The 19,200-nt window shown below is 45.3% G+C and overlaps 1 protein-coding gene across 1 annotated transcript in view; it reads right to left on the minus strand.

Annotated features, from left to right (window-relative positions):
* Positions 1-2,882: 2,882 nt before the first annotated feature.
* Positions 2,883-19,200, minus strand: part of LOC106613305 (neprilysin) — a 78,336-nt gene continuing 62,018 nt past the window's right edge. Inside the window, exons 11-23 of the mRNA XM_045724839.2 lie at positions 14,856-14,992; positions 12,357-12,450; positions 12,108-12,236; positions 11,584-11,682; positions 10,539-10,616; positions 10,217-10,320; positions 10,010-10,068; positions 8,507-8,626; positions 8,268-8,401; positions 7,846-7,911; positions 6,761-6,856; positions 6,243-6,319; positions 2,883-5,415 (exon numbers count right to left, since the gene is read on the minus strand). Of these exons, the coding sequence (XP_045580795.1) occupies positions 5,316-5,415; positions 6,243-6,319; positions 6,761-6,856; positions 7,846-7,911; positions 8,268-8,401; positions 8,507-8,626; positions 10,010-10,068; positions 10,217-10,320; positions 10,539-10,616; positions 11,584-11,682; positions 12,108-12,236; positions 12,357-12,450; positions 14,856-14,992 (1,293 nt within the window). The 3' untranslated portion in view covers positions 2,883-5,315. The remainder of the gene's footprint in view (positions 5,416-6,242; positions 6,320-6,760; positions 6,857-7,845; positions 7,912-8,267; positions 8,402-8,506; positions 8,627-10,009; positions 10,069-10,216; positions 10,321-10,538; positions 10,617-11,583; positions 11,683-12,107; positions 12,237-12,356; positions 12,451-14,855; positions 14,993-19,200) is intronic.

Below are 19,200 nucleotides of genomic sequence, written 5' to 3' on the forward strand. Positions count from 1 at the left end.
ATTACAATGAGCTCATCCTCCTATAGTTCCTCCCACCAGCCTCCTCTAGTCTCAACGCAGCCAAAATGCCCTATTCACTCACTTAGAATCAATGGTGAACAACTTGAGTTGTGGAGGGACACAGTCCTGGAGTCGTGTTTCTCCCTAAGCCTTAAAGTATCAAAATATGTCACAATCAAACCAAAACTATTGATTTAGGTCAGTGGTTCCCAAATTGTTTATTGTCCCATACCCCTTGAAACATATAACGGACCCCCTCTAGCACCAGGGTCCGCACACCCTAAAATTGTGTTTTTTTTCCAGCATTGTCACGTCCTGACCAGTAAAGGGGTTATTTGTTATTATAGTTTGGTCAGGACGTGGCAGGGGGTGTTTGTTTTATGTGGTTCGGGGTTTGTTGGGATATGTATTTATGTAAGAGGGGTGTTTGTTTTATGTGTTCCGGGGGTTTTGGGTATTGTTCTGGTTTTGTATTTCTATGATTTTCTAGGTTGTGTATATCTTTGTTGGCCTGGTATGTTGGCCTGGCTCTCAATCAGGAACAGCTGTACATCGTTGTTGCTGATTGGGAGTCATACTTAGGTAGCCCTTTTTTCACTTATGGTTTGTGGGAAGTTGTTTTTGCATAGCTGTGTGTGTGTGTGTGTGTGTGTGTGTGTGTGTGTGTGTGTGTGTGTGTGTGTGTGTGTGTGTGTGTGTGTGTGTGTGTGTGTGTGTGTGTGTGTGTGTGTGTGTGTGTGTGTGTGTGTGTGTGTGTGTGTGTAGCCTGCATTACTGTTCGTTCGTTTTCTTGTTTTGTTTTTTCAGTGTTCTAATAAAAGTTAAAATGAGCACTCAACCCGCTGCGCCTTGGTCCATTACATACGACGACCGTTACAAGCATTGTAAGTCTGCCAATCACACACACTATACAATCAATTTATTAAACATAAGAATGAGAGAGTTTTTGTCACAACCCGGCTCGTGGAAAGTGACAAAGAGCTCTTACAGGACAAGGGCACAAATAATAATATAATAATAATCAATAATTTTGCTCTTTATTTAACCATCTTACATATAAAACCTTATTTGTTCATCAAAAATTGTGAATAACTCACCACAGGTTAATGAGAAGGGTGTGCTTGAAAGGACGCACATAACTCTATAATGTTGGGTTGTATTGGAGAGAGTCTCAGTCTTAAATCATTTTCCACACAAAGTCTGTGCCTGTATTTAGTTTTCATGCTAGTGAGGGCCGAGAATCCACTCTCACATAGGTACGTGGTTGCAAAGGGCAACAGTGTCTTAACAGCACGATTTGCCAAGGCAGGATACTCTGAACGCAGCCCTATCCAGAAATCTGGCAGTGGCTTCTGATTCAATTCAATTTTCACAGAACCGCTTGTTGTAATTTGGATGAGGCTCTCTTGTTCAGATATCGGTAAGTGGACCGGAGGCAGGGCATGAAAGGGTTAACGAATCCAGTTGTTTTTGTCATCCGTTTCGGGAAAGTACCTGCGTAATTCTGCACCCAACTCGCTCAGATGCTTCGTTATATCACATTTGACATTATCCATAAGCTTGAGTTCATTTGCACACAAAAAAATCATACAATGATGGAAAGACCTGTGTGTTGTCGTGAAAATTATGGTCAGTGAAGAAAACTTTAAGCTCGTCTCTCAATTAAAAAAAAACGTGTCAATGTGGTTCTCATCATATTTGCGCCTCTTTGATGGTCCAACGTCCCTGTCTGTTGTTCTGTGCTTTCCCGGGTAAGTGTGCAGTAGCTCTTTGGCTAAATTAGATTCCCAACAATCAGTGTCCATGCTAGAAGGGCTAACAACAAATGTAGATTTACTGATGCTAGCATTGGATGTGCTGGTGGAAACAGAACCACTTGTGTTGTTGACAGGTGCAGGTGTAGTTGGTGGTAGTAGCAGTACTACCAGGAGAGCTGGTATGGGTCTCTACTTCTTTAAATCATGAATCAATTTTCGAGCAAACGGAATGAGCAGCAGTTTGGCTACATACGGACCGTTAGTGGAATTCCCGCGAGAGAGTGGTTGGTTAATGTGGTTGGATGTTAATTATTAATAAACTCACCCAAATGTATAGCCCCCTCCCCCCCCCAATTTTTTTTTAAACATTTTTATTTGGCGTAACTAAGACTTAGGTTTTGGATGATCACAGTCAATTTACCAAGGGATCTGTACACACACCTGGTCTAAACCAATCAGAAGAGGTGGATGAGAGCCAGCACCCCCCCCCCCCCCCCCCCCACACACACACACACACACACACTCGAGGTAGACATATGCCAGCACCACTCTTGCCATTAGTAGCACAATGAGATTATAGAAAAAAGTAGAGTTGCATCTCGCAGGTTGTCTCAGGGATTAGGGAAAGTCCAAGGAAAACTCTGTGTTGCCTGGTAACTGGCTGTACAGGATGTCCATCCACTTGTTTTCATCTCAAATAGACCCTGATGGTACAGTATCACTCTCTCCCTCTCTCTCCCTGTCTTTTTCTCTCCCGCCCTCTGTCTCCCTCTCTCTCCCTGTCTCTCGTTCTCTCCCACCCTCTGTCTCCCTCTCTCTCCCTTTGTCTCTCCCTGTCTCTTTCTCTCCCTCTCTATCTCACTCTTTCTCTCCCTTTCTCACACTTTCTCTCCCACCCTCACTCGCCCTCTGTCTCCCTCTCTCTCCCTTTGTCTCTCTCCATCTCCCTCTACATCTCTCTCTCTCGCCCTCTCTCTCTCCCTCTCGCATAATTTTTGTAATGTTTTATTTAACCTTTATTTAACCATGTAGGCCAGTTGAGAACAGTTCAAGTTAAAGAACAAGAACAAGTTCTCAAGATAAAGCAAAGCAGCATGTACCACACACAATAAGTGAAACATACCACCTGATCCTGAAGGATTTATTATTAAAGCAAAAAACATCAAGATGCTCATCATTGTTGTCATCATGATTTTTTTTAAATTACAAAGTATCTAAATACAGGCAACTGAGGTATATCTGTCTGTCCTACAGGTGTAATGGTTGTGTGTGTGTGTGTGTGTGGGGGGGGGGGGGGGGGGGTACAATATACAGAGAAAGCAGTGTGAGTGGACATGGCAACACTTACAGGTGACATTTTGAGAAACAGTAATGTTTTGAGTCCCATAACACATTGTGGACTGAACCTAATTTTCCCATACAAAGAAAATCAAAACGAATACAGTGACACCAACCAGATTTACAGAGGATTCTATCTGCTTTCTTTTACAAAGGAATAAAATACTGAAACTAAACACTTAGTAAATCTGTATTTACAAGAAACCACACTAAGGATGTAATCAACAGCGAGAACATGCCGTGTCTGTGTGTGAGGAGAGAGAGAAGAGAAGAACGAGAAGAGAAGAGTGAGAAAAGAGAGAAGGAGGAGAGAGAAGAGAGAGAGGTGGGAGAGAGAGAGAAGAGAAGAATGAGAAGAGAAGAGAGAGAGGTGGGAGAGAGAGAGAAGAGAAGAACGAGAAGAGAAGAGAGAGAGGTGGGAGAGAGAGAGAAGAGAGAGAAGATAGATAAGAGAGAGAGAGAGAGAGAGAGAGATAAGAGGGAGAAGAGAGAGAGAGAGAGAAGAGAGAGAAGATAGATAAGAGAGAGAGAGAGAGAGAGAGATAAGAGGGAGAAGAGAGAGAGGTTATTCGTGGTCCGTTTTTAAATCAGGAAAATATTATTTGAGATTGCTGGAAACCAGAGAGGCTCATATAGGGATTTGAAATTGGAAATCTTTCACATTAACAGTGTGTGTGTGTGTGTGTGTGTGTGTGTGTGTGTGTGTGTGTGTGTGTGTGTGTGTGTGTGTGTGTGTGTGGAGAAACAGAAATGGAGAGAATCAGAAGAGGGAGAAGACAGAGAGAGATTAGAGAGACAGAAAAGAAGGGAGTAGAGAGAGAGGAGAGAGAGAAGAGGAGAGAGAGAAGAGGAGACAGAGGGAGAAGAGAGAGAAGAGAGAGAGAGAAGAGGAGACAGAGGGAGAAGAGAGAGAAGAGAGAGAGAGAAGAGGAGACAGAGGGAGAAGAGAGAGAAGAGGGAGAAGAGAGAGAAGAGAGAGAGAGAAGAGGAGACAGAGGGAGAAGAGAGAGAGGAGAGAGAGAAGAGGAGAGAGAGGGAGAAGAGAGAGAAGAGAGAGAGAGAAGAGGAGACAGAGGGAGAAGAGAGAGAAGATAGATAAGAGAGAGAGAGAGAGAGAGATAAGAGGGAGAAGAGGAGACAGAGGGAGAAGAGAGAGAAGAGAGAGAGAGAAGAGGAGACAGAGGGAGAAGAGATAGAAGAGAGAGAGAGAGAGAGAGAGATAAGAGGGAGAAGAGGAGACAGAGGGAGAAGAGAGAGAAGAGAGAGAGAGAGAGAGAGATAAGAGGGAGAAGAGAGAGAAGAGAGAGAGAGAGAGAGATAAGAGGGAGAAGAGAGAGAGGTTATTCGTGGTCCGTTTTTAAATCAGGAAAATATTATTTGAGATTGCTGGAAACCAGAGAGGCTCATATGGGGATTTGAAATTGAAAATCTTTGGCGTTAACAGTGTGTGGTGTATATTCAGTCAAATGAAAGTTTATTTTCTTATATATACAATAAAATCCCCCCTATACAGTGTGACCGTATCGATCACTGTCAATGTATAGTCATCTAGAACGTATTGATATACAGTATACATTCTGGTTTATATATCGTGTAAAACAAATAAGATTTTGGACAAACAAAGTGACAGTTTAGAATAATGGATCTGGTTCAAAAATCGGAAATGTCTGTCTGTCTGTCTGTCTGTCTGTCTGTCTGTCTGTCTGTCTGTCTGTCTGTCTGTCTGTCTGTCTGTCTGTCTGTCTGTCTGTCTGTCTGTCTGTCTGTCTGTCTGTCTGTCTGTCTGTCTGTCTGTCTGTCTGTCTGTCTGTCTGTCTGTCTGTCTGTCTGTCTGTCTGTCTGTCTAAAAGAAGAATCCTGATTGAAATGCAAAGGGAAAAATGTAATTCAAAAGTACATTTTCAAACCCTCCCCCAACAATATTGTGATTTGGCGTGACTGTATTCAGTGGAAATCGGTGACCTGGGTGATTGGGTGAAGAGCCTGGGAGCTGGATATGAACAGCCCTCTGTAGTCCCTTGAAGCTGGTTGTTCTGTACGATCAGTGTAGCAGTCCTGGTCCCACCCTGCAGTGAACTGGGGAACATCGACCATATCCCTGTCCCAGACTAGTGCTCTAACAGTCAAGTGGGAAAATGAGGTGATGAGGGGGAAGAGGACACAAGCCCACCTCTCACCCTCTACCAGCCTCAGTGCAAGGCTAGTGTCAGGACTACAGTATCACCAGACTTGGCAAGTCTTGTCAGGCACCATGTAGCTGTTCTTGGGACAGTTGAAGGCCTTGGCAAACTCTGGGAAGTTCTGGAGGGACCCCAGAACCCTGAAAATGAAATAGTCATTATCGGCCAGAATGACTAGGCAATCACCACACCTGGTGTCCCAGGTCTACATCCGACACTCATTAAAATGAAATAAGGAAAACCAGAGACACTGAGGAACACAAACCATTAATATGGACAGAGATGGAGTGAGGGGAAGAGGAAGTGGCATTGAGTTAATATGGACAGAGATGTGGTGAGGGGAAGAGGAAGTGGCATTGAGTTAATATGGACAGAGATGGGATGAGGGGAAGAGGAAGTGGCATTGAGTTAATATGGACAGAGATGGGATGAGGGGAAGAGGAAGTGGCATTGAGTTAATATGGACAGAGATGGGATGAGGGGAAGAGGAAGTGGCATTGAGTTAATATGGACAGAGATGGGTGTGAGGGGAAGAGGAAGTGGCATTGAGTTAATATGGACAGAGATGTGGTGAGGGGAAGAGGAAGTGGCATTGAGTTAATATGGACAGAGATGGGGTGAGGGGAAGAGGAAGTGGCATTGAGTTAATATGGACAGAGATGTGGTGAGGGGAAGAGGAAGTGGCATTGAGTTAATATGGGCAGAGATGTGGTGAGGGGAAGAGGAAGTGGCATTGAGTTAATATGGACAGAGATGGGGTGAGGGGAAGAGGAAGTGGCATTGAGTTAATATGGGCAGAGATGTAGTGAGGGGAAGAGGAAGTGGCATTGAGTTAATATGGACAGAGATGGAGTGAGGGGAAGAGGAAGTGGCATTGAGTTAATATAGACAGAGATGGGGTGAGGGGAAGAGGAAGTGGCATTGATTGATACAGGAGAGGAATGGAATGAGGAGTGAGAGATCGTACCTGAACTTCCCTGGACTGTGTACATCTACTTTGATGGAGTTGACAGCTTGTTCTGGTCGATGTGTTCCACACCACACCTGGAGGAGGAAGAGATGGGAGTGAGATAGTCTGTGACATCCATCCATCCATCCATTCAACCACCCATCCATCAATTCATCCACCCACCCACCCACCCATTCATTCATTCACCCACCCACCCATTCATTCATTCATTCATTCATTCATTCATTCATTCATTCATTCATTCATTCATTCATTCATCCACCCACCCATTCATCCACCCACCCATCCTTTCATTCATCCACCCACCCACACATCCATTCATTCACCCACCCAGCCATTCATCCACCCGCCCATCCATTCATCCACCCATCCATTCATCCACCCACCCACCCACCCATTCACCCACACATCCATTCATCCACCCATCCATTCATCCACCCACCCATACATCCACCCACCCACCCATCCACCCACCCATACATCCACCCACCCACCCATCCATCCGTCCATCTGACCTGGGCGAAGTTGACAAAGAAGAGTTGTTGATGGTTGAGGTTTATTCCAGGAAGGAGAGGCTCATTCCCATTCTTCTCCACATAGTTCAGGTATGCCTGAAATCATCACAACCACCACTTCAAACCTCTCTGGCCTAAAATAGTTACAACACCACTTCAAAACTCTCTGGCCTGAAATCATCACAACACCACTTCAAAACTCTCTGGCCTACAATAGTTACAACACCACTTCAAAACTCTCTGGCCTAAAATACTTACAACACCACTTCCAGCCTCTCTGGCCTGAAATCATCACAACACGACTTCAAAACTCTCTGGCCTGAAATCATCACAACACCACTTCAAAACTCTCTGGCCTAAAATAGTTACAACACCACTTCAAAACTCTGGCCTGAAATCATTACAACACCACTTCAACCCTCTCTGACCTAAAATAGTTACAACACCACTTCCAGCCTCTCTGGCCTGAAATCATCACAACACCACTTCAAAACTCGCTGGCCTGAAATCATTACAACACCACTTCAAAACTCTCTGGCCTGAAATCATTACAACACCAGTCTTTAATACTTGACAATAGATAGATAGGTACTTTATTTAACACCAATCACATCAGATGATCTCAGACTCTCCTACCTTGTTAGAAAACGTGTAAAGTAAGCATAGGGCTCTCAGAATCTGTGAAGAAGTGTTCTGCATCCCTCTGTCATCACTTTGTCTTCCCTCTGGACACTAACCCGAGACGCCTGGTTGGCCAATCACATTGCTCATTACTCACACCATGCTCCGGGAGCATGTCTAATTGTTCAATCAGAGAGCTGGCAGGAGGACATGGTAATTAGTAATATTACTGGCAGATGGCAATTACCCACAAGTCTATCCGATCTCATTTAATCTCACAACATGTCATTCAGACGTATAGCTAATCATCAAATGCTAAAACAATGTACATTTGAGGGAGAAATAGAGAAAATGGTGTAACAGATTACTGGAATCAATTTCTTGCCTGGGGTAAAAGACTGTCTTCATATTGTGTGTGCATATTTTTTCTGTAAGATGTGTCTTGCTACAGTATGCATCCCTACCTGGTATGACTGGCGGATGCCGCCATTGTCTGCGATGTTCTCTCCCAGAGTGTTATTCCCATTGAGCTGCTTACAGAAAACAAAAAGACAGATGAATACAGACTGTAATTTAGAGCTGTATTTCAGCAGTTCTACATCCCATTCCAGGGAAACCATTTTCCACTCTGCGGGTTAAAAGGCAATTTTTCTCAGAGCATAAAACAAATGCTATTGTTCACTGGAACAAGTCAAGGAAGGACAGGAGATGAGCAGACGTGACGAGACAGAGGAGTATAAATGTGAACCCAGCACTAATTTCCTGAAAAGAAAGGAGAGAAAACAGATTCAAATAAGAAAAAGGGAGGGGAGGAGAGGGGAGGGGAGGGGAGGAGAGTGGAGGGGAGAGGCGAGGAGAGGAGAGGGGAGGAGAGAGTAAAACATACATTCAGTCTGTTGGCCAGGTCCCAGGAGAAGCTTCCATACTGGTCCACCATGCACTTGGACAGATTCACAAAATTCTGGGTGGAGCTTGGCGTCCACCAGTCCTTCAGGTCACCATCTTTATCATAGTTACGACCTGGCAACAGGTCAAATAAACTCTGTTTAGGACAGCTGACTAGCTAGTCCACATGTCATGAAACAACACTTTGAATTTGACTGTCCATTCTGCAGTGTGTTTTACCGTTGTCATCGAACCCGTGTGTGATCTCATGTCCGATCACCATGCCGATACCGCCAAAGTTCAGAGACTTGGTCTGGCCCTTACCGAAGAATGGAGGCTGTAGGATGCCAGCTGGGAACACTGAGGAAAGGAGGAGGAGGGAGAAAGAAATAATCTCACATCTTTCAACTTCAGAGTGATGGGAGAAGACAATAGAGGTGATGGGAGAAGACAGTAGATGTGACGGGAGAAGACAGTATATGTGACGGGAGAAGACAGTAGAGGTGACGGGAAAAGACAGTAGAGGTGATTGGCGAAGACAGTAGAGGTGATTGGAGATGACAGTAGAGGTGATGGGAGAAGACAGTAGAGATGACAGTAGAGGTGATGGGAGAAGACAGTAGAGGTGATGGGAGAAGACAGTAAATGTGATGGGAGAAGCCAGTAGAGGTGATGGGAGAAGCCAGTAGAGGTGATGGGAGAAGCCAGTAGAGGTGATGGGAGAAGCCAGTAGAGGTGATGGGAGAAGCCAGTAGAGGTGATGGGAGAAGACAGTAGAGGTGACAGTGGAGGTGATGGGAGAAGACAGTAGAGGTGATGGGAGAAGACAGTAGAGATGACAGTAGAGGTGATGGGAGAAGACAGTAGAGGTGATGGGAGAAGACAGTAAATGTGATGGGAGAAGCCAGTAGAGGTGATGGGAGAAGCCAGTAGAGGTGATGGGAGAAGCCAGTAGAGGTGATGGGAGAAGCCAGTAGAGGTGATGGGAGAAGCCAGTAGAGGTGATGGGAGAAGCCAGTAGAGGTGATGGGAGAAGCCAGTAGAGGTGATGGGAGAAGACAGTAGAGGTGATGGGAGAAGACAGTAGAGGTGATGGGAGAAGACAGTAGAGGTGACAGTAGAGGTGATGGGAGAAGACAGTAGAGGTGATGGGAGAAGACAGTAGAGATGACAGTAGAGGTGATGGGAGAAGATAGAAGTGGTGACAGTAGAGGTGATGAGGAAGACAGTAGAGGTGATGGGAGAAGACAGTAGAGATGACAGTAGAGGTGATGGGAGAAGACAGTAGAGGTGATTGGAGTTTACAGTAGAGGTGATTGGAGGTGACAGTAGAGGTGATTGGAGGTGACAGTAGAGGTGATTGGAGGTGACAGTAGAGGTGATTGGAGGTGACAGTAGAGATGATTGGAGGTGACAGTAGAGGTGATTGGAGGTGACAGTAGAGGTGATTGGAGGTGACAGTAGAGGTGATTGGAGGTGACAGTAGAGGTGATTAGAGGTGACAGTAGAGGTGATTGGAGTTTACAGTAGAGGTGATTGGAGGTGACAGTAGAGGTGATTGGAGGTGACAGTAGAGGTGATTGGAGGTGACAGTAGAGATTATTGGAGGTGACAGTAGAGGTGATTGGAGGTGACAGTAGAGGTGATTGGAGGTGACAGTAGAGGTGATTAGAGGTGACAGTAGAGGTGATTGGAGTTTACAGTAGAGATGATTAGAGGTGACAGTATAGGTGCCTCTGTTACCTATTTGGTTTTTACTTGAGGAGTAGAAGGCGTTCACAACGGCTGCTCCTGTTACCCATCTGGGGATGAGGCACGAAGACGTTTCACAACGATATTGAATAGAGGAGTTCATAACTAATCAGAAGTTAATCACTGCTGTAATATTAGTGCTGTGGCTGCTATTTTGCGCCAGCGCAGACAATGGGTTTTGGAAAGGGAGGATCTTACTCTTCCTTGTTAACTTTGACCCGTAGCTTCCTCAGACGTTTCTTCTGTATGTACTCCAGGTTCTGAAGGATGTTCTCAAAGTACTCCTCTGCACTGTAGCTCAACTAACACACACACACACACACACACACACACACACACACACACACACACACACACACACACACACACACACACACACACACACACACACACACACACACACACACACACACACACACACAATGACAGATATCAGATATGATAGTTTGAACCATGTGTTCAATGTACCACGTCTACAGACAAAATACATTATCGTGTCCTTTCACCTTTTAACACTCACATTTTTATACTCGTTGTTCAGGTAAGTGTCATTCTTGATGTTGTCGGAGTAGCCAATCCGCTCACGGATAGCTTGTGCCTACAGAAGATTTGAAGAGTTTGAGGGGAATAAGCAGTGGTGTAAAGTACTTAAGTAAAAATACTTTAAAGTACTACTTAAGTAGTTTTTCGGGGAATATGTACTTTACTTTACTATTTATATTTTTGCCAACTTTTACTTTTACTTCACTACATTCCTAAAGAAAATGATGTACTTTTTACTCCATACATTTTCCCTGACACCAAAAAGTACTTGACAAGAAAATGGTCTAATTCAAACACTTATCATAAGAACATCCCTGGTCATCCTTACTGCCTCTGATCTGGAGGACTCACTAAACAGAGAACATCCCTGGTCATCCCTACTGCCTCTGATCTGGAGGACTCGCTAAACAGAGAAATCCCTGGTAATCCTTACTGCCTCTGATCTGGAGGACTCACTAAACAGAGAACATCCCTGGTCATTCCTACTGCCTCTGATCTGGAGGACTCACTAAACAGAGAACATCCCTGGTCGTCCCTACTGCCTCTGATCTGGAGGACTCACTAAACAGAGAACATCCCTGGTCATCCCTACTGCCTCTGATCTGGAGGACTCACTAAACACAAATGCTTCGTTTGTAAATGATGTCTGTGTGTTGGAGTGTCCCTGGCTATCTGTCAATTTTAAAAAATACAAGAAATTTGTGCCGTACAAGGAATTTGAAATGTTTTATACTTTTACTTTTGATACTTAAGTATATTTTAGAAATTCCATTTACTTTTGATACTTAAGTATATTTAAAACCATTTCTGTTTTTACTTTTACTCAAGTACTATTTTACTGGGTGACATTCACTTTTACTCAAGTATGACAATTGAGTACTTTTTCCACCACTGGGAATAACAAAACAGAATGTATGAATTGAGCTTGTGATTGTGACAGTTGACAGAGGTAAAACAGAGACAGGTAAAACAGGTCAGCCTGAGGTCAACAGGTAGAAATCAAAATGGCAGGTGAGTCTCACCTTCTCTTCAGCAGCCTTCTTGGTCTTTACATCCATCCATCTTAGGTGGTCTAAGTTACTGATGAACACCTCCCGTATCACAGATATCATCTCTTCCATCTAATATACACACACACACACACCACACACACACACACACGCACACGCACACGCACACGCACACACACACGCACACGCACACACACACACACACGCACTTTAAACAGATCAGCATGTACTGATAATGTCACTATTGTGGATCTCAGACCAGGTTCCCCTGGAACAGAATGTGATAGGCATCTCTTCTTTCAGAATGTTAAGGAAAACAATGCTTTAGAGTGAACTTGAAATGAGCTTAAAATAGCTGTGTATATGTCAGGGGCCTGACTAAACGTTTCATAGAAAATATGTGTTTGGATCACGATCTGTGTGAGCATAAACTCAACGGTATGAGACCCTATTGTGTCAGCCAATGGGTGATCTGAACAGGCTTACGGACACACACACACACACACACTCTCCCCCCACCCCCTCGTTAAACTCACCAGTTCTTTGCTCTCCCCAGAGAAGGCCTCCTCTACATACAGTCTTCCGACAGCGTTGTCCATATTGTTGTTGACGTAGATGACACACTGCCGCCACACCGCCGCCTCCGAAGTGGTACCGTACAGTGCCTGCAGGGGGGCAGCAGGGCATGGCTCACACTGATGACATCACACTCCAGAGAGATAGTGACATGTAGAGAAAAAGGAGGGAGGTGAGAGTGAAAGGACGAGTAGATGGCGTGTCTGTACCTTGCGGAAGGCTTTCCTGGTGTCCCTGTACTGCCTGCTCAGCCCCACCACCATGTTCATGACAAAACGCCACACAATGTAGTTCTGCAGGTCTCTGGAAACAACAACATGGAAACACTACACCAGCAACTACAGTTGATCTACAATATACTAGAAATTACAATGTTTGCATAACTGACGCTTATCATCATATTATAATGATGTGCTTTTCTCAATGTTCTCCGTGTACATGGCAAGGATAGGGTTGAGTCAGTGTCCTCCGTGTACTTGGCTAGGATAGGGTTGAGTCAATGTTCTCCATGTACAAGGCTAGGATAGGGTTGAGTCAGTGTCCTCCGTGTACTTGGCTAGGATAGGGTTGAGTCAATGTTCTCCATGTACAAGGCTAGGATAGGGTTGAGTCAATATTCTCCGTGTACATGGCTAGGATAGGGTTGAGTCAATGTTCTCTGTGTACATGGCTTTATAAGGTTGAGTCAATATTCTCCGTGTACATGGCTAGGATAGGGTTGAGTCAATGTTCTCCGTGTACTTAGCTAGGATAGGGTTGAGTCAATGTTCTCCATGTACATGGCTAGGATAGGGTTGAGTCAATGTTCTCCATGTACATGGCTAGGATAGGGTTGAGTCAATGTTCTCCGCGTACATGGCTAGGATAGGGTTGAGTCAATGTTCTCTGTGTACATGGCTTTATAAGGTTGAGTCAATGTTCTCAGTGTACAAGGCTAGGATAGGGTTGAGTCATTGTTCTCCATGTACTTGGCTAGGATAGGGTTGAGTCAATATTCTCCGTGTACATGGCTAGGATAGGGTTGAGTCAGTGTCCTCCGTGTACTTGGCTATGTTAGGGTTGAGTCAATGTTCTCCATGTACAAGGCTAGGATAGGGTTGAGTCAATATTCTCCGTGTACATGGCTAGGATAGGGTTGAGTCAATGTTCTCCGTGTACTTAGCTAGGATAGGGTTGAGTCAATGTTCTCCATGTACATGGCTAGGATAGGGTTGAGTCAATGTTCTCCATGTACATGGCTAGGATAGGGTTGAGTCAATGTTCTCCGCGTACATGGCTAGGATAGGGTTGAGTCAATGTTCTCTGTGTACATGGCTTTATAAGGTTGAGTCAATGTTCTCAGTGTACAAGGCTAGGATAGGGTTGAGTCATTGTTCTCCATGTACAAAGCTAGGATAGGGTTGAGTCAATGTTCTCCGTGTACTTGGCTAGGATAGGGTTGAGTCAATGTTCTCCAGGTACTTCGCTAGGATAGGGTTGAGTCAATATTCTCCGTGTACATGGCAAGAATAGGGTTGAGTCAATGTTCTCCGTGTACTTAGCTAGGATAGGGTTGAGTCAATATTCTCCGTGTACATGGCTAGGATAGGGTTGAGTCAATGTTCTCCGTGGACTTTGCTACGATAGGGTTGAGTCAATGTTCTCCATGTACAAGGCTAGGATAGGGTTGAGTCAATGTTCTCCATGTACATGGCTAGGATAGGGTTGAGTCAGTGTCCTCCGTGTACTTGGCTAGGATAGGGTTGAGTCAATGTTCTCCGTGTACTTGGCTAGGATAGGGTTGAGTCAATATTCTCCGTGTACTTGGCTAGGGTAGGGTTGAGTCAATATTCTCCGTGTACATGGCTAGGATAGGGTTGAGTCAATGTTCTCCGTGTACTTAGCTAGGATAGGGTTGAGTCAATATTATCCGTGTACATGGCTAGGATAGGGTTGAGTCAATGTTCTCCGTGTACTTGGCTATGATAGGGTTGAGTCAATGTTCTCCATGTACAAGGCTAGGATAGGGTTGTGTCAATGTTCTCCATGTACAAAGCTAGGATAGGGTAGAGTCAGTGTCCTCCGTGTACTTGGTTAGGATAGGGTTGAGTCAATGTTCTCCATGTACATGGCTAGGATAGGGTTGAGTCAATGTTCTCCGTGTACATGGCTAGGATAGGGTTGAGTCAATGTTCTCAGTGTACATGGCTTTATAAGGTTGAGTCAATGTTCTCAGTGTACATGGCTAGGATAGGGTTGAGTCAATGTTCTCTGTGTACATGGCTTTATAAGGTTGAGTCAATGTTCTCAGTGTACAAGGCTAGGATAGGGTTGAGTCATTGTTCTCCATGTACAAAGCTAGGATAGGGTTGAGTCAATGTTCTCCGTGTACAAGGATAGGATAGGGTGGAGTCAATGTTCTCAGTGTACAAGGCTAGGATAGGGTTGAGTCAATGTTCTCAATGTACAAGGCTAGGATAGGGTTGAGTCAATGTTCTCAGTGTACTTGGCTAGGATAGGGATGAGTCAATGTTCTCAGTGTACTTGGCTAGGATAGGGTTGAGTCAATGTTCTCCGTGTACAAGGCTAGGATAGGGTGGAGTCAATGTTCTCAGTGTACTTGGCTAGGATAGGGTTGAGTCAATGTTCTCAGTGTACTTGGCTAGAATACGGATTAGTCAATGTTCTCAGTGTACTTGTCTAGGATAGGGTTTAGTCAATGTTCTCACCTCTTAGTGTTCTTGGCTAGGATAGGGTTGAGTCGTCTGTAGTAGTTAGGTGCGTAGTTGATGACACTCTCTGTGTCAGGCACAGTGATGCCGACAGTCCCCATGATCTTCCTGGTGAAGTAACTCCAGTCAAACACCTGAGAGGAGGGGTTCATCATCACATGAGAGGAGGGGTTTATCGCATCCCGTGTATGATAGTTTTATCCTGCCTCAATCACGATGCTTGTTGCCCATTCCCTGCCTGTACTGTTGCTATTTTTGAACCTACTGTGACCTTCTGCCTGCTCCTGGACCCATCTACCTGCCTGCTCCAATGGTCACTTGCATTAAACATCTGCTGCGCTCTGAGCTTCAAACCAGCTATCTGTCTCATACGAGTTCAAAACACATCTGAGGAGAGGGGTTTATCATCATCACCTGAGAGGAGGGGTTTATCAACATAATCTAAGAGGAGGGGTTTAAAATCAACACATGAGAGGAGGGGTTTATCATCATCACCTGAGAGGAGGGGTTTATCATCATCACCTGAGAGGAGGGGATTATCATCATCACCTGAGAGGAGGGGTTTATCATCATCACCTGAGAGGAGGGGTTTATCATCATCTGAGAGGAGGGGTTTATCATCATCATCTGAGAGATTAGGGGTTTATCATCACCTGAGAGGAGGGGTTTATCATCATCACCTGAGAGGAGGGGTTTATCATCACCACCTGAGAGGAGGGGTATATCATCATCACCTGAGAGGAGGGGATTATCATCACCACTTGAGAGGAGGGGTTTATCATCACCTGAGAGGAGGGGTTTATCATCACCTGAGAGGAGGGGTTTATCATCATCTGAGAGGAGGGGTTTGTCATCATCTAAGAGGAGGGGTTTGTCATCATCACCTGAGAGGAGGGGTTTATCATCACCACCTGAGAGGAGGGGTATATCATTATCACCTGAGAGGAGGGGTTTATCATCACCACTTGAGAGGAGGGGTTTATCATCACCTGAGAGGAGGGGTTTATCATCATCTGAGAGGAGGGGTTTGTCATCATCTAAGAGGAGGGGTTTGTCATCATCACCTGAGAGGAGGGGTTTATCATCACCACCTGAGAGGAGGGGTTTATCATCATCACCTGAGAGGAGGGGTTTGTCATCATCACCTGAGAGGAGGGGTTTATCATCATCACCTGATAGGAGGGGTTTATCATCACCACCTGAGAGGAGGGGTTTATCATCACCACCTGAGAGGAGGGGTTTATCATCATCACCTGAGAGGAGGGGTTTATCATCATCACCTGAGAGGATTGGTTTATCATCATCACCTGAGAGGAGGGGTTTATCATCATCTGAGAGGACGGGTTAGTCATCATCTAAGAGGAGAAGTTTGTCATCATCACCTGAGAGGAGGGGTTTATCATCATCACCTGAGAGGAGGGGTTTATCATCATCACCTGAGAGGAGGGGTTTATCATCATCACCTGAGAGGAGGGGTTCATCATCACCACCTGAGAGGAGGGGTTTATCATCACCTGAGAGGAGGGGTTTATCATCACCTGAGAGGAGGGGTTTATCATCACCACCTGAGAGGAGGGGTTTATCATCACCTGAGAGGAGGGGTTTATCATCACCTGAGAGGAGGGGTTTATCATCATCTGAGAGGAGGGGTTTGTCATCATCTAAGAGGAGGGGTTTGTCATCATCACCTGAGAGGAGGGGTTTATCATCACCACCTGAGAGGAGGGGTTTATCATCATCACCTGAGAGGAGGGGTTTATCATCATCACCTGTGAGCAGGGGTTTGTCATCATCACCTGAGAGGAGGGGTTTATCATCACCTGAGAGGAGGGGTTTATCATCATCACCTGAGAGGAGTGGTTTATCATCATCACCTGAGAGGAGTGGTTTATCATCATCACCTGAGAGGAGGGGTTTATCATCATCACCTGAGAGGAGGGGTTTATCATCATCACCTGAGAGGAGGGGTTTATCATCATCACCTGAGAGGAGGGGTTTATCATCACCTGAGAGGAGGGGTTTATCATCATCACCTGAGAGGAGGGGTTTATCATCATCACCTGAGAGGAGGGATTTATCATCACCTGAGAGGAGGGGTTTATCATCATCATCTGAGAGGAGGGGTTTGTCATCATCACCTGAGAAGAGGGTTTTATCATCATCATCTGACAGGAGGGGTTTATCATCATCACCTGAGAAGAGGGGTTTATCATCATCATCTTAGAGGAGGGGTTTGTCATCATCACCTGAGAGGAGGGGTTTATCATCATCGTCTTAGAGGAGGGGTTTGTCATCATCACCTGAGAAGAGGGGTTTATCATCATCATCTTAGAGGAGGGGTTTGTCATCATCACCTGAGAGGAGGGGTTTATCATCATCGTCTTAGAGGAGGGGTTTGTCATCATCACCTGAGAGGAGGGGTTTATCATCATCTGAGAGGAGGGGTTTATCATCATCACCTGAGAGGAGGGGTTTATCATCATCACCTGAGAGGAGGGATTTATCATCACCTGAGAGGAGGGGTTTATCATCATCATCTCAGAGGAAGGGTTTATCATCACCTGAGAGGAGGGATTTATCATCATCACCTGAGAAGAGGGGTTTATCATCATCATCTTAGAGGAGGGGTTTGTCATCATCACCTGAGAGGAGGGGTTTATCATCATCGTCTTAGAGGAGGGGTTTGTCATCATCACCTGAGAGGAGGGGTTTATCATCATCATCTGAGAGGAGGGGTTTATCATCACCTGAGAGGAGGGGTTTATCATCATCATCTGAGAGGAGGGGTTTATCATAATCACGTGAGAGGAGGGGTTTATCATCATCATCTGAGAGGAGGGTTTTATCATCATCAACTGAGAGGAGGGGTTTATCATCACACTGAGAGGAGGGGTTTATCATCACCTGAGAGGAGGGGTTTATCATCACCTGAGAGGAGGGGTTTATCATCATCTGAGAGGAGGGGTTTGTCATCATCTAAGAGGAGGGGTTTGTCATCATCACCTGAGAGGAGGGGTTTATCATCACCACCTGAGAGGAGGGGTTTATCATCATCACCTGAGAGGAGGGGTTTATCATCATCACCTGAGAGGAGGGGTTTCATCATCACTCACCTGAGAGGAGGGGTTTATCATCACCTGAGAGGAGGGGTTTATCATCATCACCTGAGAGGAGGGGTTTATCATCATCACCTGAGAGGAAGGGTTTATCATCACCTGAGAGGAGGGTTTATCATCATCACCTGAGAAGAGGGGTTTATCATCATCATCTTAGAGGAGGGGTTTGTCATCATCACCTGAGAGGAGGGTTTATCATCATCGTCTTAGAGGAGGGGTTTGTCATCATCACGTGAGAGGAGGGGTTTATCATCATCATCTGAGAGGAGGGGTTTATCATCATCAACTGAGAAGAGGGGTTTATCATCATCACCTGAGAGGAGGGGTTTACCATCATCACCTGAGAGGAGGGGTTTATCATCATCACCTGAGAGGAGGGGTTTATCATCACCTGAGAGGAGGGGTTTGTCATCACCTGAGAGGAAGGGTTTATCATCATCACCTGAGAGGAGGGGTTTATCATCATCATCACCTGAGAGGAGGGGTTTATCATCATCACCTGAGAGGAGGGGTTTATCATCACCTGAGAGGAGGGGTTTATCATCATCTGAGATGAGGGGTTTATCATCATCACCTGAGAGGAGGGGTTTGTCATCACCTGAGAGGAGGGGTTCATCATCATCTGAGAGGAGGGGTTTATCATGATCACCTGAGAGGAGGGGTTTATCATCATCACCTAAGAGGAGGGGTTTATCATCATCACCTGAGAGGAGGGGTTTATCATCACCTGAGAGGAGGGGTTTATCATCACCTGAGAGGAGGGGTTTATCATCATCACCTGAGAGGAGGGGTTTGTCATCATCACCTGAGAGGAGGGGTTTATCATCATCACCTGAGAGGAGGGGTTTATCATCATCACCTGAGAGGAGGGGTTTGTCATCATCACCTGAGACGATGGGTTTGTCATCATCACCTGAGAGGAGGGGTTTATCATCACCTGAGAGGAGGGGTTTGTCATCATCACCTGAGAGGAGGGGTTTATCATCACCTGAGAGGAGGGGTTTGTCATCATCACCTGAGAGGAGGGGTTTGTCATCAACACCTGAGAGGAGGGGTTTGTCATCATCACCTGAGAGGAGGGGTTTATCATCACCTGAGAGGAGGGGTTTATCATCATCACCTGAGAGGAGGGGTTTATCATCATCACCTGAGAGGAGGGGTTTATCATCACCTGAGAGGAGGGGTTTATCATCACCTGAGAGGAGGGGTTTATCATCATCTGAGAG

This window comes from Salmo salar, chromosome 09, assembly GCF_965601325.2.
Source record: "Salmo salar chromosome 09, fSalSal1, whole genome shotgun sequence".
In the NCBI taxonomy this organism is placed as follows: Eukaryota; Metazoa; Chordata; class Actinopteri; order Salmoniformes; family Salmonidae; genus Salmo; species Salmo salar.